At 42.1% G+C, this 25,201-nt stretch overlaps 3 protein-coding genes across 7 annotated transcripts; 1 reads left to right on the top strand and 2 right to left on the bottom strand.

Annotated features, from left to right (window-relative positions):
- Positions 1 to 50: 50 nt before the first annotated feature.
- Positions 51 to 9,387, bottom strand: rnf25 (ring finger protein 25). Of its 4 annotated transcripts, none has more exons than XM_042705720.1 (10): positions 9,162 to 9,387; positions 3,301 to 3,372; positions 2,980 to 3,076; positions 2,575 to 2,642; positions 2,380 to 2,449; positions 2,187 to 2,258; positions 1,873 to 2,019; positions 1,504 to 1,593; positions 1,021 to 1,158; positions 51 to 930 (listed from the first exon to the last, which is right to left on the bottom strand). In XM_042705720.1, the coding sequence occupies exons 1-10, from the start codon at positions 9,239 to 9,241 to the stop codon at positions 145 to 147; spliced, it is 1,620 nt and encodes a 539-aa protein (XP_042561654.1). In that variant the 5' UTR covers positions 9,242 to 9,387; the 3' UTR covers positions 51 to 144. The 4 variants fall into 4 exon arrangements, with proteins under 4 accessions (XP_042561654.1, XP_042561655.1, XP_042561656.1 ...); XM_042705721.1 differs by lacking the exon at positions 9,162 to 9,387 and adding an exon at positions 7,617 to 7,698; XM_042705722.1 differs by lacking the exon at positions 9,162 to 9,387 and adding an exon at positions 4,336 to 4,546.
- tescb (tescalcin b) lies at positions 7,856 to 15,829 on the top strand. Its single transcript, XM_042705725.1, has 8 exons — positions 7,856 to 7,939; positions 11,240 to 11,309; positions 11,627 to 11,707; positions 13,492 to 13,631; positions 13,797 to 13,858; positions 14,010 to 14,117; positions 14,223 to 14,270; positions 14,583 to 15,829. The coding sequence occupies exons 1-8, from the start codon at positions 7,876 to 7,878 to the stop codon at positions 14,658 to 14,660; spliced, it is 651 nt and encodes a 216-aa protein (XP_042561659.1). The 5' UTR covers positions 7,856 to 7,875; the 3' UTR covers positions 14,661 to 15,829.
- Positions 15,830 to 17,618: 1,789 nt separating this feature from the next.
- LOC122130889 (jupiter microtubule associated homolog 1-like) lies at positions 17,619 to 25,116 on the bottom strand. Of its 2 annotated transcripts, none has more exons than XM_042705729.1 (5): positions 24,904 to 25,116; positions 22,636 to 22,775; positions 20,806 to 20,942; positions 19,902 to 19,929; positions 17,619 to 18,128 (listed from the first exon to the last, which is right to left on the bottom strand). In XM_042705729.1, exons 1-5 carry the CDS (start codon positions 24,957 to 24,959, stop codon positions 18,004 to 18,006), a joined length of 486 nt encoding a protein of 161 aa, XP_042561663.1. In that variant the 5' UTR covers positions 24,960 to 25,116; the 3' UTR covers positions 17,619 to 18,003. The 2 variants fall into 2 exon arrangements, with proteins under 2 accessions (XP_042561663.1, XP_042561664.1); XM_042705730.1 differs by lacking the exon at positions 24,904 to 25,116 and adding an exon at positions 24,809 to 24,829.
- Positions 25,117 to 25,201: the final 85 nt, after the last annotated feature.

Raw genomic sequence — 25,201 nt, 5'->3', positions numbered from 1 at the left:
GTCTGAAGACACCCTGTAAGGCAGAAATGAAGGATACCCGAACCAACAAAATAATTCATGTGCAATTTTATTGGATGCAAGCCTGATGAAATGCAAGCAGGGAGGAACATGTTTCTCTGTGTGTATTCCTCCCCTTGGCCTTTGTCAGAGTACAGGCGTCTCAGGTCCGCTCTCCATTCTCCGCTGGTGAGGATCACGTGGGGTGCCCCGGTAAGGCCCGCCGCCCCGGTAAGGCCCGCCACCCCGGTTCTGATGACTGCCACCTCCCCTTCCTCTCCCTCTATATCCTCTGTGATGATACGTGCCTCTTGAGGGGTCTCTTTGTTCCACCTCTCGGAAATTTCTATCTTGCCATTGGCCACCCTGTTGCCCCTCATGATGTGGGCCTCTCCTCCTGCCTTGCTGCCAATGACCACGGCCATGTAGCCTTTCCGGGGACGATGTCTGCCTGTGGGCCTTGACATCGTCTGCGGTGGACTCAGTCAGGTGTAGTGCTTGGTCTCTGGTAAGAACTGCTTCAGACTTCCCTGCCTCAGTAGATTCCTGACTTTTAAGAGCAACAAACTCGGCCACTTCAACTGTTTTCACTTCCTGTTCCCTTGAGTCGCCACAAGTACCTGTATCCACACATGTTCCATTCAAAGCTACTGCATCACCCCCCACACTGTTACTCCTCTCAGAAGCAAGGGAGAGCTTAGTGAAATCTTGCATGGCTTCAGGTATCCCAGCATGCACCCGACCACCTCTTCCCCTCCTGCCTCCTGTGTAATGACCCCGCCCTCTCCTGCCAGAGTTGCCCCTCCCCTTCCAGTGGCTTGGAACCTGCGGGGCCTGAGGGAAGCTGTGCTGAAGGATGGATGGTTGGGTCTCCAGTGGGCTGGGGGGGAGATCAGAGGTGCTGCTGGCAGCGTCGCTGGGCTCAGAGGGGCCCTGTGGTAGATGACAGAAATACTGAGTATTGCTTGCTATATGGTGGAAGAGGGAAACATTCAAGACTGAAAACAATGGTTGGAGCCTCACCTCATTAATATGAATCAGGAATCTGTTGGACTCCACCTCTGGGTCAATGATCCCACCCCTCCGACGCTGACGTTCCAAAATCCTCTGAAGTTTTACCCATTTCTTCCGAAACTCTACTGCTACAACCTCTTTTGCTATCTGCATTTCAAAGAGGCAATAAAGACACACCAAGTTGTACATGTCACTATATTGTGAGGTGACCAGAACAGATAAAAATCAGCCAGACAGATAAATATCTGTCTTCCACAAGTGATGCTTATTACTAAATTGGTTAACTCCAGTCTCAAGCTAAGCTGGAGATCATCACGCTGCCTGAAGCTATTTATGCAGGCTTAAGCAGATATGAATTGTTCTCTTTTTTCCAAGTCACAGGATGATTCCTAAACAGCTCCTTGTGGTTGCAGACACGCCCGTCTGCTTACAGTGCCACCATGTGGCTGAAAAACTGCTGCATGAGAAGGACAGCTTAATTTGAACTTTCACCTCAGGAGATGCTGGCGCAGGAGCCGACAAAAGGGTATCTACGTCACAGGCTAGAGGCTCACGGCACACAGGGCATACCACTGCCAGCTCCTAAAACAGCAAGGAGAGAGAAAGAAAGAAAGAAAGAGAGTGTAATACGTATGAGGGAGAGAGGGACATGATGTGATGAAGTGTTAAGGAATGTATCCAGACCATCTGACCGGCATTTGGTCGACCATGGACGTGAACGCTGTATTTTAACTGCCCAGTAATTCCAGGTATGTGTGACCTCGGTCAGAATGGATGACTCACTGTCTTGTGACACTGTGTGCGAGTGCACATTTTTAACTCTTAAAACTCGAGCTTTCTAGACTCATGGTCAGCGCTCACCTCCCCATCCATCCTGCCCCGACTCTTGTCTTCCTCGATCTCCTTCTCCCTCTCCCTCAGCTCCATCTCGGAGTGGCTGACGTAACGGCCCAAGCAGTGGGAGTGGAAGTAGTGATAGCAGGAGGTCTTTGCGAACGCCTCTCCATCCTGTGAGCCAAACACAGAGTTATTCATTAGAGGAGGAGAGTGAGGGTATACACACACGTTTACCAGGAGCTGATTTAGGGTGTGGTGTGGTGTGGTGTGCTGTGCTGTGGTGTGGTGTGGTGTGGTGTGGTGGAGAGAGAGAGAATAAAGAAATCATAATACTGGACCGTAAATCCATAAAGACAGATGACACAATTCCCATGGGGAATATTACTCTCCGTCAGGATCTCTTTGGCTTTCTGTGGGGTGAGAAAAGAACACAGAGGGTCTTTAAATCCCAATGGGAGGATAATCTAAGGGCAGACGAACTGTAAAGTATGGAGAAAGGCAAATCTGACAAAAGTCTGAGAGAGGACTGACCTCAATGACCTGGTACAGTACTGGTGCACCTGGGCAGGATTCTGCCTCCGTCTGCAGACATTTCTGCACACTGACATTACCACAGAGGAAACATAACTACTCACAAAACTGCTCTACAGAGCACACACGCACTGTTTAACATTTCAGACATCATTAGGGATTTCTAGTCAGCTGATTTTGAAGAATGAAGTTCACCTGAGCAGCTTGTCATCTGACAGTCCTCGAGGGTTGTGTATGCTTATAACTGGAGCAATATGAGGGTACTGCAAAAATGAGTATATGTTCCCAGTTATGAAAGATTTGTTTAAACGAAAAGGACAAGTTGACAAGTAGACAAATAAATACATAAAGAGAAGGAAAAAGACAGAGTAAATTATAGACAGAGAGAGATAAAAAATCTTTGAGAAAGCGGCCACAAAAAAAACTATATGGACATTTAATTAGCCTACATTAACACCCCCTTCACAGACGTATAATGCCAGTATACATAAGAATGCAAGGAGAGAAAGAAAAAAGAAATGGAGAGAGAATGTACAGACAGACTAAAGACACCTGGGGAGTGAGAAATGTGCACAGTGGCAAAAAAAGCGAGCAGGATACCTGAGGCGTGAGAGTGAGGGTAAGCGTCAGGCGGACAAACTGAGAGACAGCATCCTCTGCAGTGGAAGGGTAGAGGACCAAACTCACCTCCCACCCTCTAACAAAGACAGAAATGTGCAGTTCATTAGGGCCACACACACACACACACACACACACACACACACACACACACACACACAAAAAAAACATACACATAAATATGGTCTAGACATGAGAAGGAATCTGCTAAAATTTTACTTTTTGTACTTCAAATAACACACAAACAGAGCATCTTTATCTCCAACAATTTATATGGTGCAATCGGTTTTTTTTTTATCTCACCCGTTGTCTTTCTGGGAAACTTTCAACTCATCTAGGTAGATTGATTGCAAAACTTCAATCTCAGAAAGAACACTGGAGGAAAGAAATAGGATTTAGTCTAAAATATTGACACCACTAACCTGACGTTCACTAGCTCAGACAGCGCCAAAGAGCAACTCCTATCATGTAAAACAGTAACAAAAGCACTTCGTCTTCATCGAATTCTTACATAGTAGCAACTGCAGGATAGAGCTGGTACACAACATGTCTCAGCTGATATTCAGCCCCTACTTCCAACACGTTTGTACCATATTACACCAGCATTGTACCAACTGAATTGCAAAGGCATGTTTGTTTACAACCAGTGACAGACAGGAGACTGGTTGCTAATTGTACTTTTGAATACATGCCTTACTGGGGGTCTATTCTCAGGCTCGTTGTTTTATAAATGGTATTAGAAAGACAACTGAGGGAATGATTACTCGCACTCAACCTAACGTTGTCCGATGCATCAATCAAGCATGTCAACAACGACAACTCTGTTAACAGTAGCCATGCCTAACGTTCAGCCCCCTCCACTTTACAACCAGACAGTTTGATTTCATAGAGCAAATCTTGCAGTCGGATATACAATTAATAGGTTAGTTAGCTTCCTTTTAATAATAAACAGTTAACATTACTGATTCGACTTAGTTGGTTGGCCTCATACTACTCGGGCCACTAACATTTTTCTCGTGAACATCCTTCTTTCCATAGTTGTGAAACCTCTTGTTGCGACGTTAACAGAATTGCTATCCAGTGAATCTGTTACTGAATATTGACACCAGTCACCAATCCTTTAAGGTCAAAATCCTTTATAATGTCTCTGCTAGATAGTTACAGTTAGCTATGCTGTAAAGTTAGCTAACTTGCTAGCTTTCTAGTTCACCGGCCAACCACAGCTAAAACGAATGCCACAAATGGTTAAATATAATAGTTATCAAACACTGGCTCTTATATTACTGCTACTATGATAGATGTGTTAACGTGATGTAACAGTCCTGAATAATTACTCACTCGTTTTCAGCAGCCATCTTTCTTGAATGGTATGTTTGCTAGCTTGCTTGCTAGCTCATTGCGATAGCTGTCACAAGCAACCACAGCTGTTAAACAGCACACTCTTGTGTTACAACAAGAGCAGAGAGATAGACCAAAGCCTCCATATGGAAGCTGGCCTGTTGGCCATAAAATATAACTTCCAGGCAACGATTAGAAGTACAAGAAATTGCAATCGCATTTTTTTATTGAACTTTGAACTTTGGTGTTTGCTTGGGCATTACTTCAGACATGACTGCAACTTTTACTGACTGACGTCACAGTATTGATGTGATCAATGTATTCAAACAATTGTAACTTTAAATTTGGCTCTAGGAAAGAATGACAACATGGTTGTAGTAACATTGAGCTGACAACAGTGGGCTAGAATGTCTGTGATGAGACAACAACTTAATTTGTAGGAACTGTCCATTTTAAGACTCTCAGTTGACAAGCCAGAAACCCAGCATGGGAAACAGAGCGAAGAGGCAGGAAATGTGTGCAGGGAGAGGAAAAGAACATGCCCAGCCCCACAGAATGTCAGATGTTGAGTGATATTTCAGACTGAAAGAGCAGAGCCAGAATCAAATCTGAACAATATGAAAAAAAAAACAAGAGCCTCTCGAGGGACCAACTAGTCAATCAATCAATCAATCAATTTGATCAAGAGGGACAGTGTACATTCATGAACATTAAAATGTAAATGCACCCAATTATAGCCAAAATGCTAGTTTCCATTGGCAGTCCCCCTGCCAGAGTGAAAAAGGCTATACAACCTAAAAAAGGCACAGATGTTCTGGATTCTGAGATTGGCTGTTGATTTCCTGAATCCTAATTGGCTGCTAGTACCCTACACCTGATTGGCTGGCACCATCTAGGATTGATTCACTGGGAGTATCCTTCATCATGATTGGCTGGCATTTCTTGAATTCCAAATGGCTGACAATATCCTGAATTCTGATTGGCTAGCAGTATCCTGCTTTCTGATTGAATGTTGTAGGCCTACTACCTGTAGTGGTGTGTGACTTTTGAAACTGAGGAAACCCCAACATGAATTTGGACCTGGGGGCGGGTGAATGCGGTGTTGTGGTATTTAGTATATGATATAGAGGGTTAGGGTTAGGGTTATGGTTAATTTGCAGTGGTGCTGTCATGACTAATTTACTCAATTTTATGTTACAAGTATATCACAGTAACTTTACTCACAAATAGAGAGAAACTATTCCAAAATACCATTCCAGGGTTCTTGCTAATTTAGGTGTGTCGCACATCAGCAGTATTTGACTGTAAAATATTACGCTAGCAGAGCAACAAAATCAGTTAAATTGTAGCCTAGCCTATAAGCTCATTTGCAAATAAGCATCACAATCAAAAGACATATGGATTAAATGATCAACCAATGGACTGTGTTTTCTTCAAAGTCAAAGTCATGTATTTCTTGCCACACAGCACAACACACAACACACCTGTGCATTGGGCGGCGACACAGGACACACACACGAACACTTGCATGTGATGTCCTCATGTCGCCCTCTTCAACAGTAAGTAGTGTTTTGAGCTGCAGCCTAGGGAACCTTATCCTAGTCTCCTTATCTTTCTTTTTTGCACAACTGATGTCTCGGCATATTGTGAAGGCATATTGACCATGGAGATGTCAAACAATAAATGCATCAACAACATACTGTATTAGTAATTGATGCACATTTACAATGGCAGTTCAGTGACTTAACTCAGTGGACGGCATTCAGTGTAATAGTTGGCCACAGCTTGTCTCTATATTTCTATATTTCTGATCTGATTGGTGTGAAGACGATACCAGGTTGGATTCCCTTGCCCACCCATTTGGAATTTACTGTATGTTTTCATGGAAGCCAAACATTCTGGGCATGCTTTGCACACCCACAGAACATTTATTTCGCTTTCACAGTCCTTCAGAGTAGTACAACACTCAAATTGACAATTTTTTCTGAAAATGTTGTTGTGAAGTTGTGAGAGGAGTCCAAGTGGCTGTGAACCGAGTTTGGCTTCCCCTCTGCAGCACTAATGTAATTGCAAGCCTACTATAAAGCGAGAAACTTACGATGTAACATCTGTCCTATCACCAGTCACGGTAAAAATATAATGAACATAGTTATTGCACAGATTCTCACATCTCAAGTAATTTAATTCTGAGGCAGTCTGACTTCTGCTAGGAGTTGTCTGTGTACTACTAGCTGTTTTACTACTAGAAATCAACAGCCAGTCAAAATTCAGAATACTGTCAGCCAATCAGAATGAACGATACTATCAGCCAATCAGAATCTCAGATATTGTCAGCCAAATTAGAATTCAAGACATCTACAGCCAACCAGACTGCAGGATGCTACCAACCAATCTGAAAGCAGGACGTACACATCTTAGTCTAGGATACTGCCAGACAGTCAGTCAGGACTTCAAACAAAACAGGGGATAGGGGACAAGGTGCTGCCATGCAGCCAGTAGTTTAAAGGTTCAGTCCTTGATTATAATCCATTCAACTTTTCATTTAAATTCTCCTCATGTTCCTCTAGTTGTCCGTCCAACGTGCACTCAAAAAAGCTCTGGTGTTTGTGCACAGTCCTGGCTCTGTAAATGGAAAACAAGCAAAGTGTCTTGGACTCAGCAATACACCATTCCAGGCAATCAACAATGTTGTTTCAGGCAACAATCGGTAACAATAATGGACTGCACCTTTCAGCATTCTTCATTCTGACCCCCAACAACCCCTACAATTTCCTTATCAGAATGGATGGATGCAATCCATCCACTGTATATAAAGTTATTGATGCAATCTATTTCACTTCACTAACACATAGGCTGCCAGATTTAATAAAAACACCACACCACACATGTATTTCATTTGTATAAACATTTACCCCCAACCCGCAGGTAGATTACCACATGATTACCAAAATGTGTTTCATAGTGTATACCCCACTTGTATGGTCTAGATTTTTATTCTGTATCTTTGGCCTTTGTTAATTCGTTTTGTACATAGTGTGTGTGTGTGTGTGTGTGTGTGTGTGTGTGTGTGTGTGTGTGTTACTCAAAGCGTGAGCTGTATTGTGAATTGTGAGGACTGAGACGTCATCTGCCACTACCTGAGAAAGTGACTGCGACAGATGCAAGAGAGACAAGCTCCAAAATGCATTAACATAGGTTATTCGACGCAGCATGTTACTCTTGCATATTTACCACGGTAGTTATCAACACGTAACTTGATCACAACGAAACGAAGCACTCACCTACAAGAATCTGCATCGGTGTGTAGCCTGGTCATTTACCGAAGAACTATTCCGTGGGGAGGTAGCCTAACCTATGCTGCTGAGGAACAGTGTTCATCTTTTCACTTGTAACCACAACAGTGCTTGTCATTGCACTGCAGAATTGCAAGTGCTAGACACATAGGAGAAGGAAGTGAAACGTTACAAAAAAGCGGTGCAAAAAAATACATCGTTTTGCTCAACAGTAGCATAACGTCAATTTAAACGCGAAGAAGGCACGATGGGAGGACTTAATTCCGTACCTGATGACCAGAGATACAGAGAACTCGCCGACAAGACTGGATGTGAGTACGACAGGATAAATGCTGAATCGTCACTTAAAACTTCATGTTTAAAACATATTGCAGCACATACGTAGGTTGTCGTTATTTGGTGAAACATTGGATAATGGTAAGTTGCAAGCCTCAAGGTATATTATACCTGATGTTAAACTTCACCCCATGACCTAGTCGTCTAAACCCAGTTCCTGAAATTAAAGCTCGGGTGTGCCTGTAATATAGAAACTCTATTTTTAACTTTATAAAGGGCTTTTGAGACCTACTTAGATCCCTGTCCGTGATTAAGAGAGGGCTAATGTTTTGGGGCACATACTTGGCCATCACATATCTTAGTAATCAGAACCTTAGTATTCATAAATACATTGTAGTGTTATATAGTGTTATATAGGCTACTGTTGTGATGGACAGATGCGCTTCCATTGGTGAGATGAATAATGGATACACTTTTTTCCACAGGAGCACTTTTAGCGGTGTTATACAACACCAGAGAACGATTTTTAAAAATTCATGATGCAAGTTTGCTTCCTAACATAAACACATCTACTTTAAAACACACAGTTGTCTCTTGATTTTATGGACAAACTCCCACTTCCTGCTGTATCATGATCACCTGCTGTCATCTTACATCTTTCATTAAACAGGCGTTGTCTTCAAACAAAAAAATGCCAAGAGAAGAATTCTGAATTTGACATGGCACACTGAAGAACTTTGTTATAGCTAGTTCCTCTTGACCAGTTCAGAACAACCTGTTTGTTTACATGTATTTGAATAATCTTTCCCTTTGAAATGTGCTACCCGGCTCAGTCCCAGCCGAATGAGTATTTGTATGGACAACTCCAAACTTGTTTGCCTCCGTGGTGTGTGTAAAGAATGAACAACGACCATGTATCCGACATTGCATGTTTCAGAACCAGTATTTCATGCTGTGTGTTTTCTTGTTGGCCTTTGTGTCTGTGTTTGTGAGATGGAAGCTGTTTACTCAACGTTTCTGTCACTGAGTCTGTGAGAGTGTGTGCACTACGCACAACTTCCATTAGTCATGTTCTTCTCCTTATCTCCCCTCACGGGTCCTCGCTGTGAGCCTTGCCAGCTTCTCTCTCTGCACTAAGATGTCACCAAGGTTTATCTCAGGAGGGGAGCTGCACTGTTTGGGGTTTTGTTTGGGCCAGAGAAGGGGTTTAAAAGATTAACCCTCAAGAGGGGCAGGGCTTTAGGCTTTAGATCTTACCTCCCTCCATCAACAGCAGGGCGTAATAGTCCTCTCCCGCAGAGATGGATGTAGGAGGTATCCCTACTCGTTCTGCGCATGGCTTGATCATCTGTTGGTCACATATTCCACATAGGCTTTGGCAAAAGTATTTTTTAATCATCCCATCATTGGACTACAGAGCCCTCTTTTTTGCTCTCTTCTCTCCTCTGAAAGTATCATCTTAAATTAAAAACAATGCTATTGTAGCATGCAAGGGGGATTTTGCGCTTCCGTAAATGTGTTTGTAATAGTTCAGTCCCGTAATGCTGTCTGTTGAGCGTATTTGTCCATCCTTACCCACTGTGTCATGTACAAATTAGACCCCCTGTTCCCTCCTTTCTGTATCAGTTTACCTGAATGTTGCTTTGTGTAATAAATGGCAACGCGCCAAAGGAAAGCCTGACTTCTCCTCCATTCACTACCCTATTGGCACTGATGTACACGCAGTAATAAAGAAGTCAGACAATAGTGTCCATCCACATGTTTTCACATGGTGTTTACACATTTAAAGAGAAGGTATTGAATATTGATATATAAGTATAAGATATTGTCACTGATAGGCAGCTCTGTAGAAAATGCAAATGCTGGAAAAGACACCTCTAGAAGGCTCAACAGTGATGTCTGGCATCCCAGACCCACCCCACTCCATACTCATGATTGGTTAGAACACAGTGATGTCTGGCGTCCTAGACCCACCCCACTCCATACTCATGATGGGTTAGATTAGAACACAGTGATGTCTGGCGTCCCAGACCCACCCCACTCCATACTCATGATGGGTTAGATTAGAACACAGTGATGTCTGGAGTCCTAGACCCACCCCACTCCATACTCATGATGGGTTAGATTAGAACACAGTGATGTCTGGTGTCCCAGACCCACCCCACTCCATACTCATGATGGGTTAGAACACAGGCTACTACCAGAGACAGCAACAGATACACCTCATTTGTGACCCCAACTAGTCTGTGAGCACCTCAGCCACAACCACTGGCTCGCTTTTTCTGCATCCTCAGACACCTCCTTTAAAGCACCTTTGAGTGACCGTCCTCGAAAACCAAAATCCAACTAAAGTGTTTCGGTTGATTTAGCTACAAAGCCCTTAAACACCTATCCCCACTGGTCTTGTGTGTGCTTGCCAACCTCATTGCCTCGCTTCTGCTACAAATGTTTCATACTTTATCTTCTTCCTTTCAAATGCTTCCTCATTCCCACACTGAGTGGATCTGGTGCAGGCCAATTTTACATCCAGACAAAATATGTTTTAATGAACCAATACCCAAATAGAACTTGCAGTTTGTCTTTACCCACCCACAGACTGAATTTCTATAGAATGGGCTCCAACAATGAATTCAATGCGGTTAGCATCTATAGCCCAGAAGTGTCTCTAGCTTATCTTCTCAACATCATGCCAGGTCATCCATTGTCCTTGTTTTTCTCGAGAAGCTGCTACTGCTCGTCCTGTTCCATAAATAGGCCACAGGCCTACTGGAAAAGCCAGTTCTGTGACATATTTAAAAGTTTGATTCTGCGGTGGATTTGTAGTCATGTATCCCCATTGATATACTGTATATTGTTTGCATGAGACAAACTCCTTTTGAACCTCAACAAACCCTCCAGGGGTTTAATTCGCCCATTTTGTATCACTGAACGCAGCAGAATGACCAGTATTAACTCTTCCAATTCACCAAAAATATCTCTTAAAAGCTTCTCTTTGTGGTGGGTGACCTTGTTTACCTGGCATTCATTCAGGTGGGGATCCTGTACTATGACATATAATGACATTCAATGCCTTTCTGAACCAGTGTCATATTACAACATTATGTATTACCTTGTATTGTGATAGATGTTGTGGTCAAATTAGATTACTTTATGAAGTTCACAGTCCTATTTGAAACTAAATAGAAAACAGGCCGACCTTTATTAGTCAGTTAAAAAGGTTTGCATGACTCACACTTAAATCCCTGGATGTTCTTCAGCAGTTCACAACAAAGCCCTGTCTGTGTGATGTTCCCTGAGGCCTGTGTCTTCCTCATCACGTGTTCCTCTTTCCTCAGTTTCTCTTGAGCAGATTGGGAACCTTCACAACCGTTTCAAACAGCTGAGCCACAATGAAGACACACTTCGGTAGGCAACCTTAGTATTCTGAGTACACTGACCAATTCCTATGGTTTTAGACTAAGTCTTCTCATGCACTCTTCAAAATATCTGAGGGTGAAATCTCGGTACAGTTAGTACAGATAATCAATGTACATTTTCTCATCATTTTTTCAAAATGCAAAATATATAATGCTAAGAGATTTGGAGCTGAATGAATATATCTTGTTATATAATCACACTATACAATTAGTGAATCATGGCTATTTTAGTCACTGACATTGTCAAGGCTGTTGTGTCCAAAAATATACTCTGCACTACCAGAATATAATTTGCTGTGCTTGTAGGAGAGATGACTTCAGTAAAATCCCAGACCTGGCCTGCAATCCCATTCGAGCAGAGATTATAGAGGCCTTCTTTGACAAAAGGTAGGACTGTAGGTAAGACAAGATGCTTTTCATGACATTTTTTGACATTGCATATCTGTCTCTTCTCTCATTCATTGATATGGGTGAAAAGTCATACCCATATCAAGTCATGTGACAGAAAAAGGTACACCCAGTTCCACATTATTATGCAAATTAGCTTTGCTCAGATTTTCCTAAATAGTAATGCACAGTCAGTCAGTATAATTTTCAAGTCATCAACTGTTAGAGTATAATTCAAATTGTATTGAACAAACCTCCCAATGATAAGTATTTAAAAAATAAAAAAAATAAATGCAGTGTTCCAAATTATTATGCAGAGTTTCAGAGTTTCAAGATATTTTATAGGTTGTAAAGAACTAAAAATTGTCATTTGTTGAATTTGCAGCATTAGGAGGTCATATTTACTGAAATCAAACAAAGTTTTAATCAAAATCTTAACGGGTCAAGTTACATGTTAACATAGGACCCCTTCTTTGATATCAACTTCACAATTCTTGCATCCATTGAACTTCTTTGATAGTTTCTGCTTTAATGTCTTTGCAGGATGCCATAATAGCCTCCCAGAGCACCTGCTTTGATGTGAACTGCCTTCCACCCACATAGATCTTTTGCTTGATGATGCTCCAAAGGTTCTCAATAGGGTTAAGGTCAGGGGAAGATGGGGGTCACACCATAATTTTCTCTCCTTTTATGCCCATAGCAGCCAATGCCCCAGAGGTATTCTTTGCAGCATGAGATGGTGCATTGTCATGCATGAATATGACTTTGCTACAGAAGGCAGGGTTCTTCTTTTTGTACCACGGAAGAAAGTGGTCAGTCAGAAACTCTACATACTTTGCCGAGGTCATTTTCACACCGTCAGGGACCCTGAAGGGGGCTACCAGCTCTCTCCCCATGATTCCGGCCCAAAACATGACTCCGCCACCTCCTTGTTGACGTCTCAGCCTTGTTGGGACATGGTGGCCTTTCACCAACCATCCACTACTACTCCATCCATCAGGACCATCAAGGGTTGCACGGCACTCATCCGTAAACAAAACAGTTTGAAAGTTAGTCTTCATGTAGTCCTGAGCCCACTGCAACCTTTTTTACTTGGTTTTACTTGGAGCTTGGTTTAGGGGTGGCTGAATAACAGGTTTAAGGACCTCAAACCTCTTGAGCATCCTACATCTTGAAGTTTGCAAGACTCCAGAGACACCAGTGGCTTCAAACACCTGTTTGCTTCTATTCAATGGCATGTTAGTGGCTGCTTTCTTAACCCTACGCATTTGTTTGGCAGAAATCTTCCTTATTTTGCCTTTGTGCTGTGAATCAGTGACAAATTTCTTCACCGTCCGATGATCACGCGCAATTCTTTTGGAAATATCCAATGTTGTGATACCTTGACCAAGGTATTGCACTATTTTCCGCTTTTCAGTAGCAGCGAGATCCTTTTTCTTCCCCATTTTGCCGGAAACATGTAGCTTGCTTAATAATGTGGAACATCCTTTTCAAGTAGATTTCTTCTTTGATTGGGCTCACCTGGCAAACTAATTATCACATGTGTCTGAGATCCAAATAGCCCTGAGACACAATACCATCCATGAGTTTAATTGAAAAACTAAAAAATGTATGTTTATGACCCTTAAATCCAATTTGCATAATAATGTGGAACGCGGTGTATATTATTATTGAATACTCACATTATTTTGTGATGCCTTATGCAATGGCCATGTCATTAAGGCAAAAATCAACTGCGTATATCAGGAGGAGCACATTATAAGTGACATTTCATCTCTCTCTAGAAACTTCCAGTCCCATGGTGTGGGGACTGTAGAGGAGATTGGCTTTGAGGAGTTCCTCACTATCATGTCCTACTTCAGACCGCCATCACTGAATATGAGTGAGGAACAGCGCGAGGAGCTCAGGAGAATCAAACTTCGCTGTAAGCTCCCTGGCTAAGTACCGGAACATTGTTGTTTATCATTGTGAAGGGCTTTGGCAGCTACCTCTGTGTCCTTGTAGAACAAGTGAATCAGAGATTTACAGATATTTTAGAACCAACCAGGAAACATGTTTCAGAAAAATTACCTCTGTGTTTCCCCTCCAGTTTTGTTCAACATGCACGACACTGACAACGATGGAACTATCACCCTGGAAGAATACAGACATGTGAGCCAGCTTCCTCATTCTTGCTTCCCTGATTGTTTTGATAGTGTACGTATGTATGTGTCATCCTGATAAGTGCCAATGTTTTCTATTGACACTATAGTCCTACACATGAACACAGTGACCAACCCAGAGTTGGGGTATTTCCCCACAGGTGGTGGAGGAGTTGCTCTCCCGAAGTGGTGCTCTGGGCCGAGAGACGGCCAAAGGCATCGCAGACGCAGCCATGCTGGAGGTGGCTAGCATCTCAATGGGTCACATGGTACAGTGACCTCGGCTTGACCTCTTCTGAAATAAAAGACTCATTTCAGCATCACCATTCAGGTTCTTAATTAAGCTCAAACCCTTTTTTATTCTTTTGCTTTAGGAGCCAGATGAATTCTATGAGGGGATCACTTTTGAGCATTTTTTAAAGGTTTGCAAATAACTCTACCTGATTCCTTTCAAACCTGTGTCATGTGAAAAGACTTAAATTACTTTACTAGAATTTACTAGGATAAGGATACAACCGTATGAACCATATGCATTTGGATCACTGCTCATGGTGACAATACTAAGCTATTTATTTCAGCTGTCATGTGGTTAAATGATAATTTACAGGATCGTATGGCCAGAGTGAGCATCTATAGATACTTCCCTTCCTTACCTTCTGAATTGAGATTCACCTCATGTATACCACACCTTTAAACTCTGTTGCCGTTATTTACATGAAGTCTTTTCTCACTAGATCCTGAAGGGGATTGAGATTGAGACCAGAATGCACATCCGATTCTTAAATGTAGACACCACTGTCCTCTGCAAGTGAACACATCCCTCTTCCGTGACAGTGGTGTAGAAGACTGTTACACGAAAGTACACTTCTGGCTGCCGCAAACTATAGCACACTATATGCACACTATAGACTGAGATTATCCTTCTTTGCATTATCCAAATGTGTCAGACTTGATAGACGGTTGTCTTTCAGTGGTTATGACCACTATTTGTTAGATCTAGTCTAGTAGATGAGTACAACTTGGAAGGATTTTAAAGAAAATGTAATCTGATCCGGTTCAAGAACAGATTTAAAGTTAACTCCATCACTATATTATGATCTTGCCTTGCATGTACATATTTCTATACATATATTATATATATAGATATATAGACACACAGATTGCCTTAATATAGTGGCACCTGTCTTCAATGGGACCACCAGTTCAAAGTCTTGAGGCTCACTTAGTTTCAAACTTGCATTTTAATCAGTATCCTCCAGGGTGTACTGTTGTTCTTTGAAGATTCTGACCGGCCACTTGACAAAATCCCACAAGTAAGGGGGTTAAATGGAATTCCATCCTAAATGGAATCTGGAGAAGCAGAGTAGCATAAATCTATGCCAATGTGACATCAGAAGTTCATGATGTGAACTGAAAGATATGCTGCTGAATGTCTTCGGAGTGTTGGAAAGATTAGAAAACACACAGGCAAAGACAATGACTCAGCAGCGCTGTATAACAGTGACTGTAGAGAAATCTGCAGCACTTAATTCCAATGCATCAGATAATTCAATAGAATCCACTTCACATTGGTTCCCCACTGACTCAATAACAGCATAGCCAAAGAATGACTGTAAGCTTTTAAAACTGACTGGTCTCATTAAAAATGACACCCAGGTTTTATATATGCATGCTTGGTCATTACCATGCATGTGCCATTGCCTATTCATATTTTGAAAGCAATACCAAGTCAGTTCAGCACTTATCTATGCAACTATATACATGTAGTATGAGAAAATCTATATGTTAAATACACTATTGAAAACTGATATACAATATCTAAGGTTTTATACTGACTAATCATTCTGTTAGAGGCATTGTCTGACTGTGCCTATGATGACTTGATCCTTTGAACAGGAAGAAGATTGATGTTAAAACGTCCACACCTGTTGTGTGATCATATGCCAACACCAAGTGGTATTAAATGCAATGAAATATGAAATGCAAATCTAATGTGTTTTTTTTTCTTCAGCATTCCCAGTATGAGGCTGTGCTGTTATGATTAATAATGTTATTATTTGGAAACAATCTTTTTTGTGTCTGTGTGTTTTACTTTTTTGGAAGTACATTGAAGACTTTCTTGCACGGACACATTATGCCAAGTAAATTGTGGTGTGACAACCCCTATAATTAAGAAAGAATTAAATCCCTTTTTTTAGGATCTCCAGAGCCGTGCAGCCCTGTTATGCGACAAGCCAGATTGATTACTAAGCAAGACATTCATTTACAGAGTAGAACCCACATTCTTGTATGTGTATTGATTTTTCCATGTTTAATGTCCTATAGCTGGACATACATTTTGTGTCATTTCAGTATACTTTTGCACATTACACATTCCTCTAGATCAATCATGGTCAAGCAATGTTGGGTGACAAGAGTAAAGATCCTTTTCATGTCTCTCCCTCATCATCCCACCACCACTACACAATGAAAACAACAAAACAATCCCTTTATAAGTCAGTTTGCATTTCTGAACTAATTCCAGTATTAGATCCAAATCAATTGAAAGGCTAAAGCATGTCCTATTGGAAACAATGGTTTGTGGTACCCACACAAATGTTTTTTGGCACTTATTGTAAAATCCATGTAAATGCTGCCACCCGCAGGTGACTGAGGGATCCACTGCATTACCTCATACTCATCCGAACTGCAGGAGGAGTTTGGACCGAACCCAAGAGAGTTCAGCATTAGGGTTATTATTTCTGTGGGAGACCTCCTTTGCATTTTGAATAATTTACTGACCCTTAACATGTATTATGCAAAGGTTTAGTCCCATGGCCTACATTGGTTTTGGTCACTGCAGTCAGAGTTTGTGCCAAATCCAGTTATTTCAGACTTTCTCAAAAACAAAATCTCTCCATTGTGCAGTGTGTGACTGATGAGCCATCACTATTTAGCTATATATATATATAGAATATTCAGCCTTCACTATTTCAAGACTAAGAGAGACAGCCGTGCCACACCTGGGAGTGTTCAGTTTCGGCTGATGTGGCTTTTTAGACGAGTTTCCTGAATGCGATGATGCATTACTTCAACTAGAAGCATTGTGACCTTAGATGGACAAAAGGAGGTGTAACTTTTTCCATGCCAGTTTCCCTCCCCGTATCTCCATTGTGACTGGAGGAGCTCAGGTCCTTCTGGCTCTCTGCAGGTCTGGTCTGGTCTTCTGTAAGAAGCTTATAGCCACTACCCCAGTCCTGTCATTAGTGTAATGTCCGTCATTTAATAAACTACAAGTGGGTCAAAGACTGGGATTTACAGAAAGATTAAAAGCAAACTTTGACCCTCCTTCTAATCACCAGATGGGCCAGGAGTTGGAAGTCTTTGCAAGACCAAATTGCTTAGCCAAGCAAGTTAGACTGGTCAGATCAATTGTTTTTACTCAGGTTACCTTCACCTAACAATGTAACTCTCGACTCCAAACAGACAGTATAACAAAAAGAAAAGTATACAATGTCAGCGATAAGATATCGCTGACATTGTCTTCCAGAAAATTCTATAACGAGGTGATTAGAAATTAGAATGTCTTTGGCACACTGTAGTTTAGCTTTAACAAAGAGCTTCAACTCCCCCCCTCCCCCCCATCCAATTCTCTGAGACGGCTCGCCAAAAGAGTTTACAGGCCAAGGTACAGCTGCGAGTCCAAATGCCTCGGGACCAAATTCTTTGCCGTAACATTCTTCAAACCTCGCATGTGACACTTGAGATAAAAAGCAAATGCGCACAAGGGCAATTTTATAATCAATCTTTATTGTATTTAGAAATTTTGCGCAACAACATTTTTTGTCTTTCTTGACTCCGTTCACAAGGGGCAGACTGAGAGGAGCTCAAGCTGTGCCCACTGTGCCCGCTGTGCTGCGCAGGACGAGCTGATAGGGAGGACAAACATAAAGTGCATGTCAAAGTTCTGTTCTGCTCTTTTTTTTTCTCCTTTTTTTTTTGATAGAAAAAATGTGAAAACAGAGTGCAGGACAATCACATCCCCGGAGCTCGAGGGGGAGCTGGGGGGGCGGGGAAAGCATGGCGATTCTTTAAAAAAATTCAGAGATAATAACATAACATAAAAAAAAAAAAAACACAACAAAGCAAATGAAGAACAGTCTGGTGGGAATCCCCTCAACCCAGGGTGAAGGAGGACTTCCCTCCGGGGGGGTTTCTCCTGCCAGTGGGGGCAGCAGCAGGTGTAGGTACAGGGGCGACAGAGCGCTCGGTGGCCTCGTCGTTCAGGTCCTCCTCCACTTCTAGGGAAACAGAGCCATTGATTTGACTAATTAACAACGACTTCATATAAATAAATTCCTCCCTTCAAAAATACTACCATCCCTAGTGTCTGCCTATATACAGACGTGGACAAAATTGTTGGTACCCTTCCGTTAAAGAAAGAAAAACCCACAATGGTCACTGAAATAACTTGAAACTGACAAGCTCCAGTTTTGTCTCATCTGTCCAAAGGACATTCTCCCAGAAGCCCTGTGGCTTGTCAATATGCATTTTGGCAAATTCCAGTCTCACTTTTATATGATTTGCTTTCAACCAACAGTGGTGTCCTCCTCTGTCGACTTTGGCTCAAACAGCGACGTATGGTGCGATCTGACACTGATGTACCTTGACCTTGGAGTTCACCTCTAATCTCGTTGGAAGTTGTTCTGGGCTCTTTGGTTACCATTCGTATTATCCGTCTCTTCAATTTGTCATCAATTTTCCTCTTGCGGCCACATCCAGGGAGGTTGGCTACAGTCCCCTGGACCTTAAACTTCTGAATAATATGTGCAACTGTAGTCACAGGAATATCAAGCTGCTTGGAGATGGTCTTATAGCCTTTACCTTTAACATGCTTGTCTATAATTTTCTTTCTAATCTCCTGAGACAACTCTGTCCTTAGCTTTCTGTGGTTCATGTTCAGTGTGGTACACACCATGATAACAAACATCACAGTGACTACTTTTCACCCTTTAAATAGGCAGACTGACTGATTACACGTTTGAAGACACCTGTGATGCTAATTAAAGGACACACCTTAGTTTAACATGTCCCTATGGTCAAATTATTTTCAATCTTTTCTAGGGGTACCATCATTTTTGTCCTGGCCAGTTTGATTCGTTTATTTTTTTTAATTATTCTGTTGAACCACAATTCAAAAGCAATGTCTGATTTTCATTAGTTAATTTTCAGTACATTTGTATTTATTATTACTTTTGTCAGTTTCAAGTTATTTCAGTGACCATTGTGGCTTCTTCTTCCTTTAGCGGAAGGGTACCAACAATTTTGTCCACGTCTGTATTTGCGTATTGCTTGAGTTAACATCAGTGTGATGTAATGACTGCACAAAAGCAGAGCAACAGCACATATGGTGAAGTGGTCACGCTTCATTGTGAGTGTGTTGGCTGCACCAGAGCCACTCCAACTCAGTCAGGGACACTGACACTTTTCTTCTACACTCTGTAGTTCTCTTCTAGTTTCAGCTCTAGAGTCACACACTATAGCTAGCCATCAAACCTATTCTCCACATTACTTACACACATGGAAAAGTCCTTGTCAAAGTAAGAGGGATCAAGAGTTAGGGACTAAAGAACGTTATATATAAATAATTAAGTGATCCAGTGATCAAGTTACGCATGGTGTTATTTAAAAGCATGAAAATGATAGTCACATGTTCATTTGGCTACTCAATGTGAACGCAAATTTGTGGTTTGCTTTCGTTTCACACGTAGAAATGCAGGGAAGTGATGTTATCTATCCAAAGGCTTTCATTAGGATAATACTTTTCAAATGGGTGTCATGCTGTGCTGTTTAGAGAAAGGAATGTTCAGCTCACTCCTGATCTTGAGACAGCACATTACTCGTGCTGAAGACATGTGCACCAGTATGCCAGCGAACTAGACACTTCAGAGAGATCTTCAGGGCAAGATATTAAGGGAGCATCTGCATTTATAGCATCTGCAATATATCTAGTGCGAACATAACATGATGACGGAATCATAAGGACCAGATTTTAAAGATGATGTTAAACTCACCATCATTGGGCTGCTGTTGATCTTCAACCTGAAACACAAAGTCAGAGCTGTGTCATTTTGGAAACTGCATACCGGGGACACTACCATGCCGAGACACCCACATGTTATCTCATCATTCATTTTAGAACAGGGAACCGGCTGGTAGTGTGAGTGACCCAGATTTCAGGGAGCCTACTCAGAATCCTTGCACAAATATTAGAACTATCCAAACTTTATTTTTATTTTTAGGAGTTTATCTACAACAGTCCAATAACCATCAAATATATTGACGCCACGAGGGCTTACATGGACTACAAGGATGTTTCATCATCCAAATACATCACAGAAGAGGAGTTCAATGACTGTGATTTGACTAAACAAGGACATTAGTCTGAAAACCAAAAAAACACTTCAACTCAAGTCTACAAGGGAATTTCCTCACATGTAATATTAGGAATCACTTCACCTATAAGTCAATGTACACTACTCAAAATAAGTGGTACTACTGTGGCATAAATAGGAGTCTTACGTCTTTATCCAAATCCAATGCTGCAATTCTACAGTTCTACAAAGTACAACAGTCAAGTAGCCGATCAATAGAGTTGTTCCAAGAACCATTACTCAAAAACATGAGAACAGTTTTAATCTACACATATACATCTCAACCTTGCTCATTAACATGACAGATCTTTATCAGGTGAAACAGGCCACAATCTATACAGTGGCAGAGCTATTACAACGGAACCTGCTGCAAACCTAAAAAGCCTAGGGGCTTTTACAGCCTGCTATCCTGGAGGATTTGATGCAGTCTGATCATACACCAGCTCCCAGTAGGATAAGGCCACTGATGGTTGGAGCAAATAGATAGATAGATGGATACTTTATGTATCCCGAGGGAAATGTAATGGGCAGGATGTCTGCTCACTTTGATGTTGTTTCTAGAAGGTGAGGGCTCAGGCTCGGGCGCAGGTGGTGGTGCCAGCTCAGTGTAGATGGGAGATTGGTGGCAGCGCCTCAGCGGAGCGGACGGCTCTCCACACAGAACCCCACTGGCCTCCCCTCCTACACACACACACATACACACACACACAATTAGTGTACTGACACTTTATAACACAACAGACACATGCACAGCTCATGCTAAAGCTTACAGATCCCTCCTATGTGCGTGCACACACACACACACACATATACATGCTCACATTGATATGCTCAGACCTTTCTTTCAGGAGAAACACATCCAATCAACATACATAGTCAAGCTTCAGTATGTGCCTGCACACACACACACACACACACACACACACACACACACACACACACACACACACACACACACACACACACACAGACACACAGGTTTATGATGGTCTGCTACAGACCAGTCATGTTGACCTCAGCATGTCTCTGATTCATCTTGCAGAGGGCCCTTCTGCAGTGCTCTCATTTCCTTTGTGAGCCAGAACAGCCCACTAACAAACAGGATGACTCGTTGTGTGGTCATCGAATCAACTCCCAAACGCCACATCCTGCCTGAGGTGCAGCACTGCTCACAAATCAGCCAAGACACTATCCAAACAACCGCAACCTAAAGACTAAACAAATAAGCAGCCCCCCCCCCCCGTCTGTCTGTCTGTCTCACGCTGACACTGTACAGTTTGTCCTGCATATTGATGTCTTTAAAGTGGTGCAACCCCCCTACAGGAATACACACACAGGACAAGGACGGAAGAGAACATGCACAAGAGGCCCCATTCACATATTGACCCAGCCCTTGACTAATGAAGTTAACTTATTGTGAAGCAGCTCTGGCTAAACAATCGTCTCCTTCATGCTACCTCCAACATCAAGTCCCTTCAGTATGTTATCTTCTTCTCCACAGTATCAGACTCATCCCTCACATGACTTCTGCCTGTTCTGCACCCACAGGGATCAATATGCACAACCCTGGAGGAAAGGAGAGGCTGCAAAGTACTTGCCGAGGCAAATTGAACCAATGACTGAAGCAAATATGCAAAGCAAACACCCAAGAAAATCTCTTTAACCAACTAAGTACAAGAGAGGGGACACTCAAAACAGCTTCTCTTACCATCTTTACTTTAACAGGCTAAACCATAGCTCTCTTCCCGTTACAAGACAGACCAATTTAAACTCAAATAACAGTCTACACTCTCGTCACCCTTCACATTAGAAGAAGTCAGTCAAATATGTGTTTGCTCATCTCCTTACAACATTACAGTGAAGGCCTGTAACACTGTAATTAATGTCTGGTTGCTGGAACTTCCCCAAAATATTACCTGTTCTTGCACAAAAACAACATAAAACCTCAAGAATATTCCTCTATACCAAACTTCTTTCAACCTAATTCCATGATTACTTCACTACTCCTCCCCTTTACGATCAAAAAGAACAAGAGCTGACATAATTACAGGACCAATGCAGAAGGCCTGTACAATGCCAACTGAGATCCACACAGGAAGTTCAGAGATGAGTACTACCTGATGAGAGACAGGTGGAGTGGGGAGAGAGATGTGTGCGGACAAAGGGGAAGTAGAAGGTGTTCAGAACAAGTTTAGAATACCAGTGGCACCAGAGGAGGGGAGGGGAGGGCAAGAGTACCAGATAAGGGCAAAACAGGAAAGGTGTACTGCTTGAACACCAACAGTTAAAGGTACCAAGGTACCAGCAAACAGAGGTAGCAGATCAGGGCATACAGGTTAGGAGTATAGGGTGTGGGATCTGTTTGTGAGGGTACCAGGTGGGTTGTTCCTGCGGTGAGCGTGGGGGTCATCCGGTCCAGCAAAGATGTTGGAGGCCATTTTGTTCTTTCGGGTAGGTTTCTCCTCATCTGAGCCGAAGCTTATGTTTGAGGCTCCGCCGGGAGGTCGCAAAACCCTGTCAAGACCAATAATCAATGATCAATACCCATTTCACAGCCCTACAGCTCAGCCTTGAGTCTCCAGCTCAGCCTTTCAGTGTTGTGTGGGAGAGGCATACCAGAGTGGTTACACTGCAAAAGGATACACACATATGTGAGCACACACAGTAGACATGACAACACAACGCATTAGCTGCCGAGCCAGATCCCTGACTGGAAGGTCTGCTTCCTTAAGCCCCTCCGCCAAACGCACACAGTTTCAACCTACTGACTGAAACCGACCCCTGTCTGCATGTTGGTCGGCAGCCAATCAGAAATTCCCAAGCACTTAGTCGCAGGCTGGCTTTCATTCCATACCGTCCACACACGGAAAACAATGGATTTACAGAAAGAGTAACATTCTTTCGGAACCGACTGCATATTAGACAAACGTGGCGACTTGAATGGTGGTGACTCGACAGAGGACATTTTTGCGACCCCTCCCCTTAGCCCTCTTTTTTTTTAATACAGCAGCTGACGCTCCGCAGCTGTCCGAATAAGGCATGCCACAACTTTCCACCATATCAAAATGTCGATCAATTTATGTGAAGACTAACGCTACAAAATCGACAATGTGATACTGGGAACAGTTATTTTAAAGCCTGATTAACAGTAATGCCAAAAATCGGGTCGATCCACCAGATGAGAGCTCAAGCTTTTCCAGTCGGGAAGCCGAAAAAGCCATTTTCGAGACCCCACCCCACAATGAAACGACAATTATTTCCCCTTCAATACAGCAACACATTTCGCAAAACCGAAAAAATAACAGGACGACTTCATCCATATTCGATCAATAGTTTTAAGACGGACAGGATCTGTAACATTAAGCTATCGGTATAGCTTTAATAGCGTATGACTTTCTGTTAGCAAGCCAAGTCAGCTTGCTCGACCTACATCTCAACTGCTGAAGGCTGTTTCTCAAGCCAAGTAAGGGAAAAGATTTAGACACCTAAAATTACCAGATTAGTTAACGTTCATTTATCTTACAAACATATCTAGAGTTAACAAGATACATCTCTGAAGTAGACGATACGGTGGCACCTGAAATCTCCTATGGCTAAAATGACCCATCACTAGGTTAGCTTGCACCAACGTTATATTTAGGATAAGGTAGGGTGTCCCGTAAATATAATATTAAGTGTTGACTAGCTAACATTTGATCTTCGTATTCTTACCCGCTAACGTTAACCAGGAGAACTGGCAACACATTTACTCTTTACGGTTAAAACTCTTAAAACTTGTGCCCATTATATAATTTACAGAAGTAAAAAATGTTGGCATAAGTCAGTGGCATTTTCAAGCAGATTCAAACTGTTGATCATGTAAACAACACTCGGCAAATAATCTAGGTTTCTTCGATGAAAATAGGTTAACATGTCATATGTCAGTCGAGCATAGATTGTAGCTAAACGAAGGTTAGCAGGCCAACGTTAGTTAGCGAGCATTAACGGGTCAGTTGGACTGAGGATGGCCAACATTCAGTGTCCTAGGGACATCACCAGCTAGCTAACGTTTTACACCCCAGGTTTCATTAGCTAGTTATCAAACCAGACATACTGTAACTCATTGGGGAAAAAACACCTAAGTACTGTGGGTGTTTAAACCATACCATAAAAACATGTCATATTAATCTTAATGTATTGGCCACTGGCAATAGACTACTTTCTCATTTAGTTCCGAGAAAAATCACAAGTCATTGATCAAAAAAGAATCAGGTTAGGTTACAGTAGCAAAAATGTTTTAAAAAATCGGCCGCTGGCAGTGTTATAATTTCCCTGATGGTCAGCTTTGTCCAAACAAAGGTAACGTTAACGTCCTTCTGACCAGCTAGCTGACATTAAAAATAGATGTTAAATCAAGTTTGCATATAAATAAGGCAAAGCAAAAGACTCAAAGTTGTAAGCCTAACCACTTTTTATCTTCGGAACATATAAAATCTATTTTCTGACGAACAGGCCTAAAACTTCAATACACCGAAAGTCAAGATCCTTAGCTAATTACTTGGCAATACCGTTAACGGTACTTGTCTTCTGGAGTCAAACTCGAAGGATAGCGTTAGCTGTGGCTACCATTTTCTTTTGTTTGTTTCAGAATTTCTTCATTTACCTGGAACTACTTTTTGAACCCGGTTCCAATCCTTGGAAGGTGGTGGTGGTTGTCATGATGTCAATTACTACGTTATATAGCTCTTAAGTCTATGAATTAGCTAGCTTTTAAACTGCAAATCCGTTCTCCTCAAATTCCGCATGGACTCCACCCGACTTCAGTTTAAATGTAATCTGAGCACGGTAATGTAACTTTGCTCCAACCTACAGCACAAAAGCCCCAGCCCACCAGAATTCCAGACTATTTGGTTGGTTAAAATTGAGAAGTATCCTCTGCGATTGGATAGATAACCTGTCGT

Source organism: Clupea harengus, unplaced genomic scaffold (assembly GCF_900700415.2).
Source record: "Clupea harengus unplaced genomic scaffold, Ch_v2.0.2, whole genome shotgun sequence".
Taxonomy (NCBI): Eukaryota; Metazoa; Chordata; class Actinopteri; order Clupeiformes; family Clupeidae; genus Clupea; species Clupea harengus.
Note: the sequence above shows the minus strand (reverse complement) of the source record. Positions and strands in the feature narration are given on the sequence as shown.

What these genes read in the sequence shown, in the direction of transcription:
- tescb (XM_042705725.1), top strand. Translation starts at nt 7,876, where the DNA reads ATGGGAGGACTTAATTCCGTACCTGATGACCAGAGATACAGAGAACTC. An exon ending in CAGGAGAATCAAACTTCGCT is followed by an intron (nt 13,632 to 13,796) that starts GTAAGCTCCCTG and finishes TTTCCCCTCCAG; the next exon opens with TTTTGTTCAACATGCACGAC. An exon ending in CCCTGGAAGAATACAGACAT is followed by an intron (nt 13,859 to 14,009) that starts GTGAGCCAGCTT and finishes ATTTCCCCACAG; the next exon opens with GTGGTGGAGGAGTTGCTCTC.
- rnf25 (XM_042705720.1), bottom strand. Translation starts at nt 9,241, where the DNA reads ATGCGCAGAACGAGTAGGGATACCTCCTACATCCATCTCTGCGGGAGA. An exon ending in GTTTCCCAGAAAGACAACGG is followed by an intron (nt 3,077 to 3,300) that starts GTGAGATAAAAA and finishes TGTCTTTGTTAG; the next exon opens with AGGGTGGGAGGTGAGTTTGG. An exon ending in TACTGTACCAGGTCATTGAG is followed by an intron (nt 2,259 to 2,379) that starts GTCAGTCCTCTC and finishes CTCACCCCACAG; the next exon opens with AAAGCCAAAGAGATCCTGAC.
- LOC122130889 (XM_042705729.1), bottom strand. Translation starts at nt 24,959, where the DNA reads ATGACAACCACCACCACCTTCCAAGGATTGGAACCGGGTTCAAAAAGT. An exon ending in GGTTCAAAAAGTAGTTCCAG is followed by an intron (nt 22,776 to 24,903) that starts GTAAATGAAGAA and finishes TGGTCTTGACAG; the next exon opens with GGTTTTGCGACCTCCCGGCG. An exon ending in CTTCTAGAAACAACATCAAA is followed by an intron (nt 19,930 to 20,805) that starts GTGAGCAGACAT and finishes TTTGTGTTTCAG; the next exon opens with GTTGAAGATCAACAGCAGCC.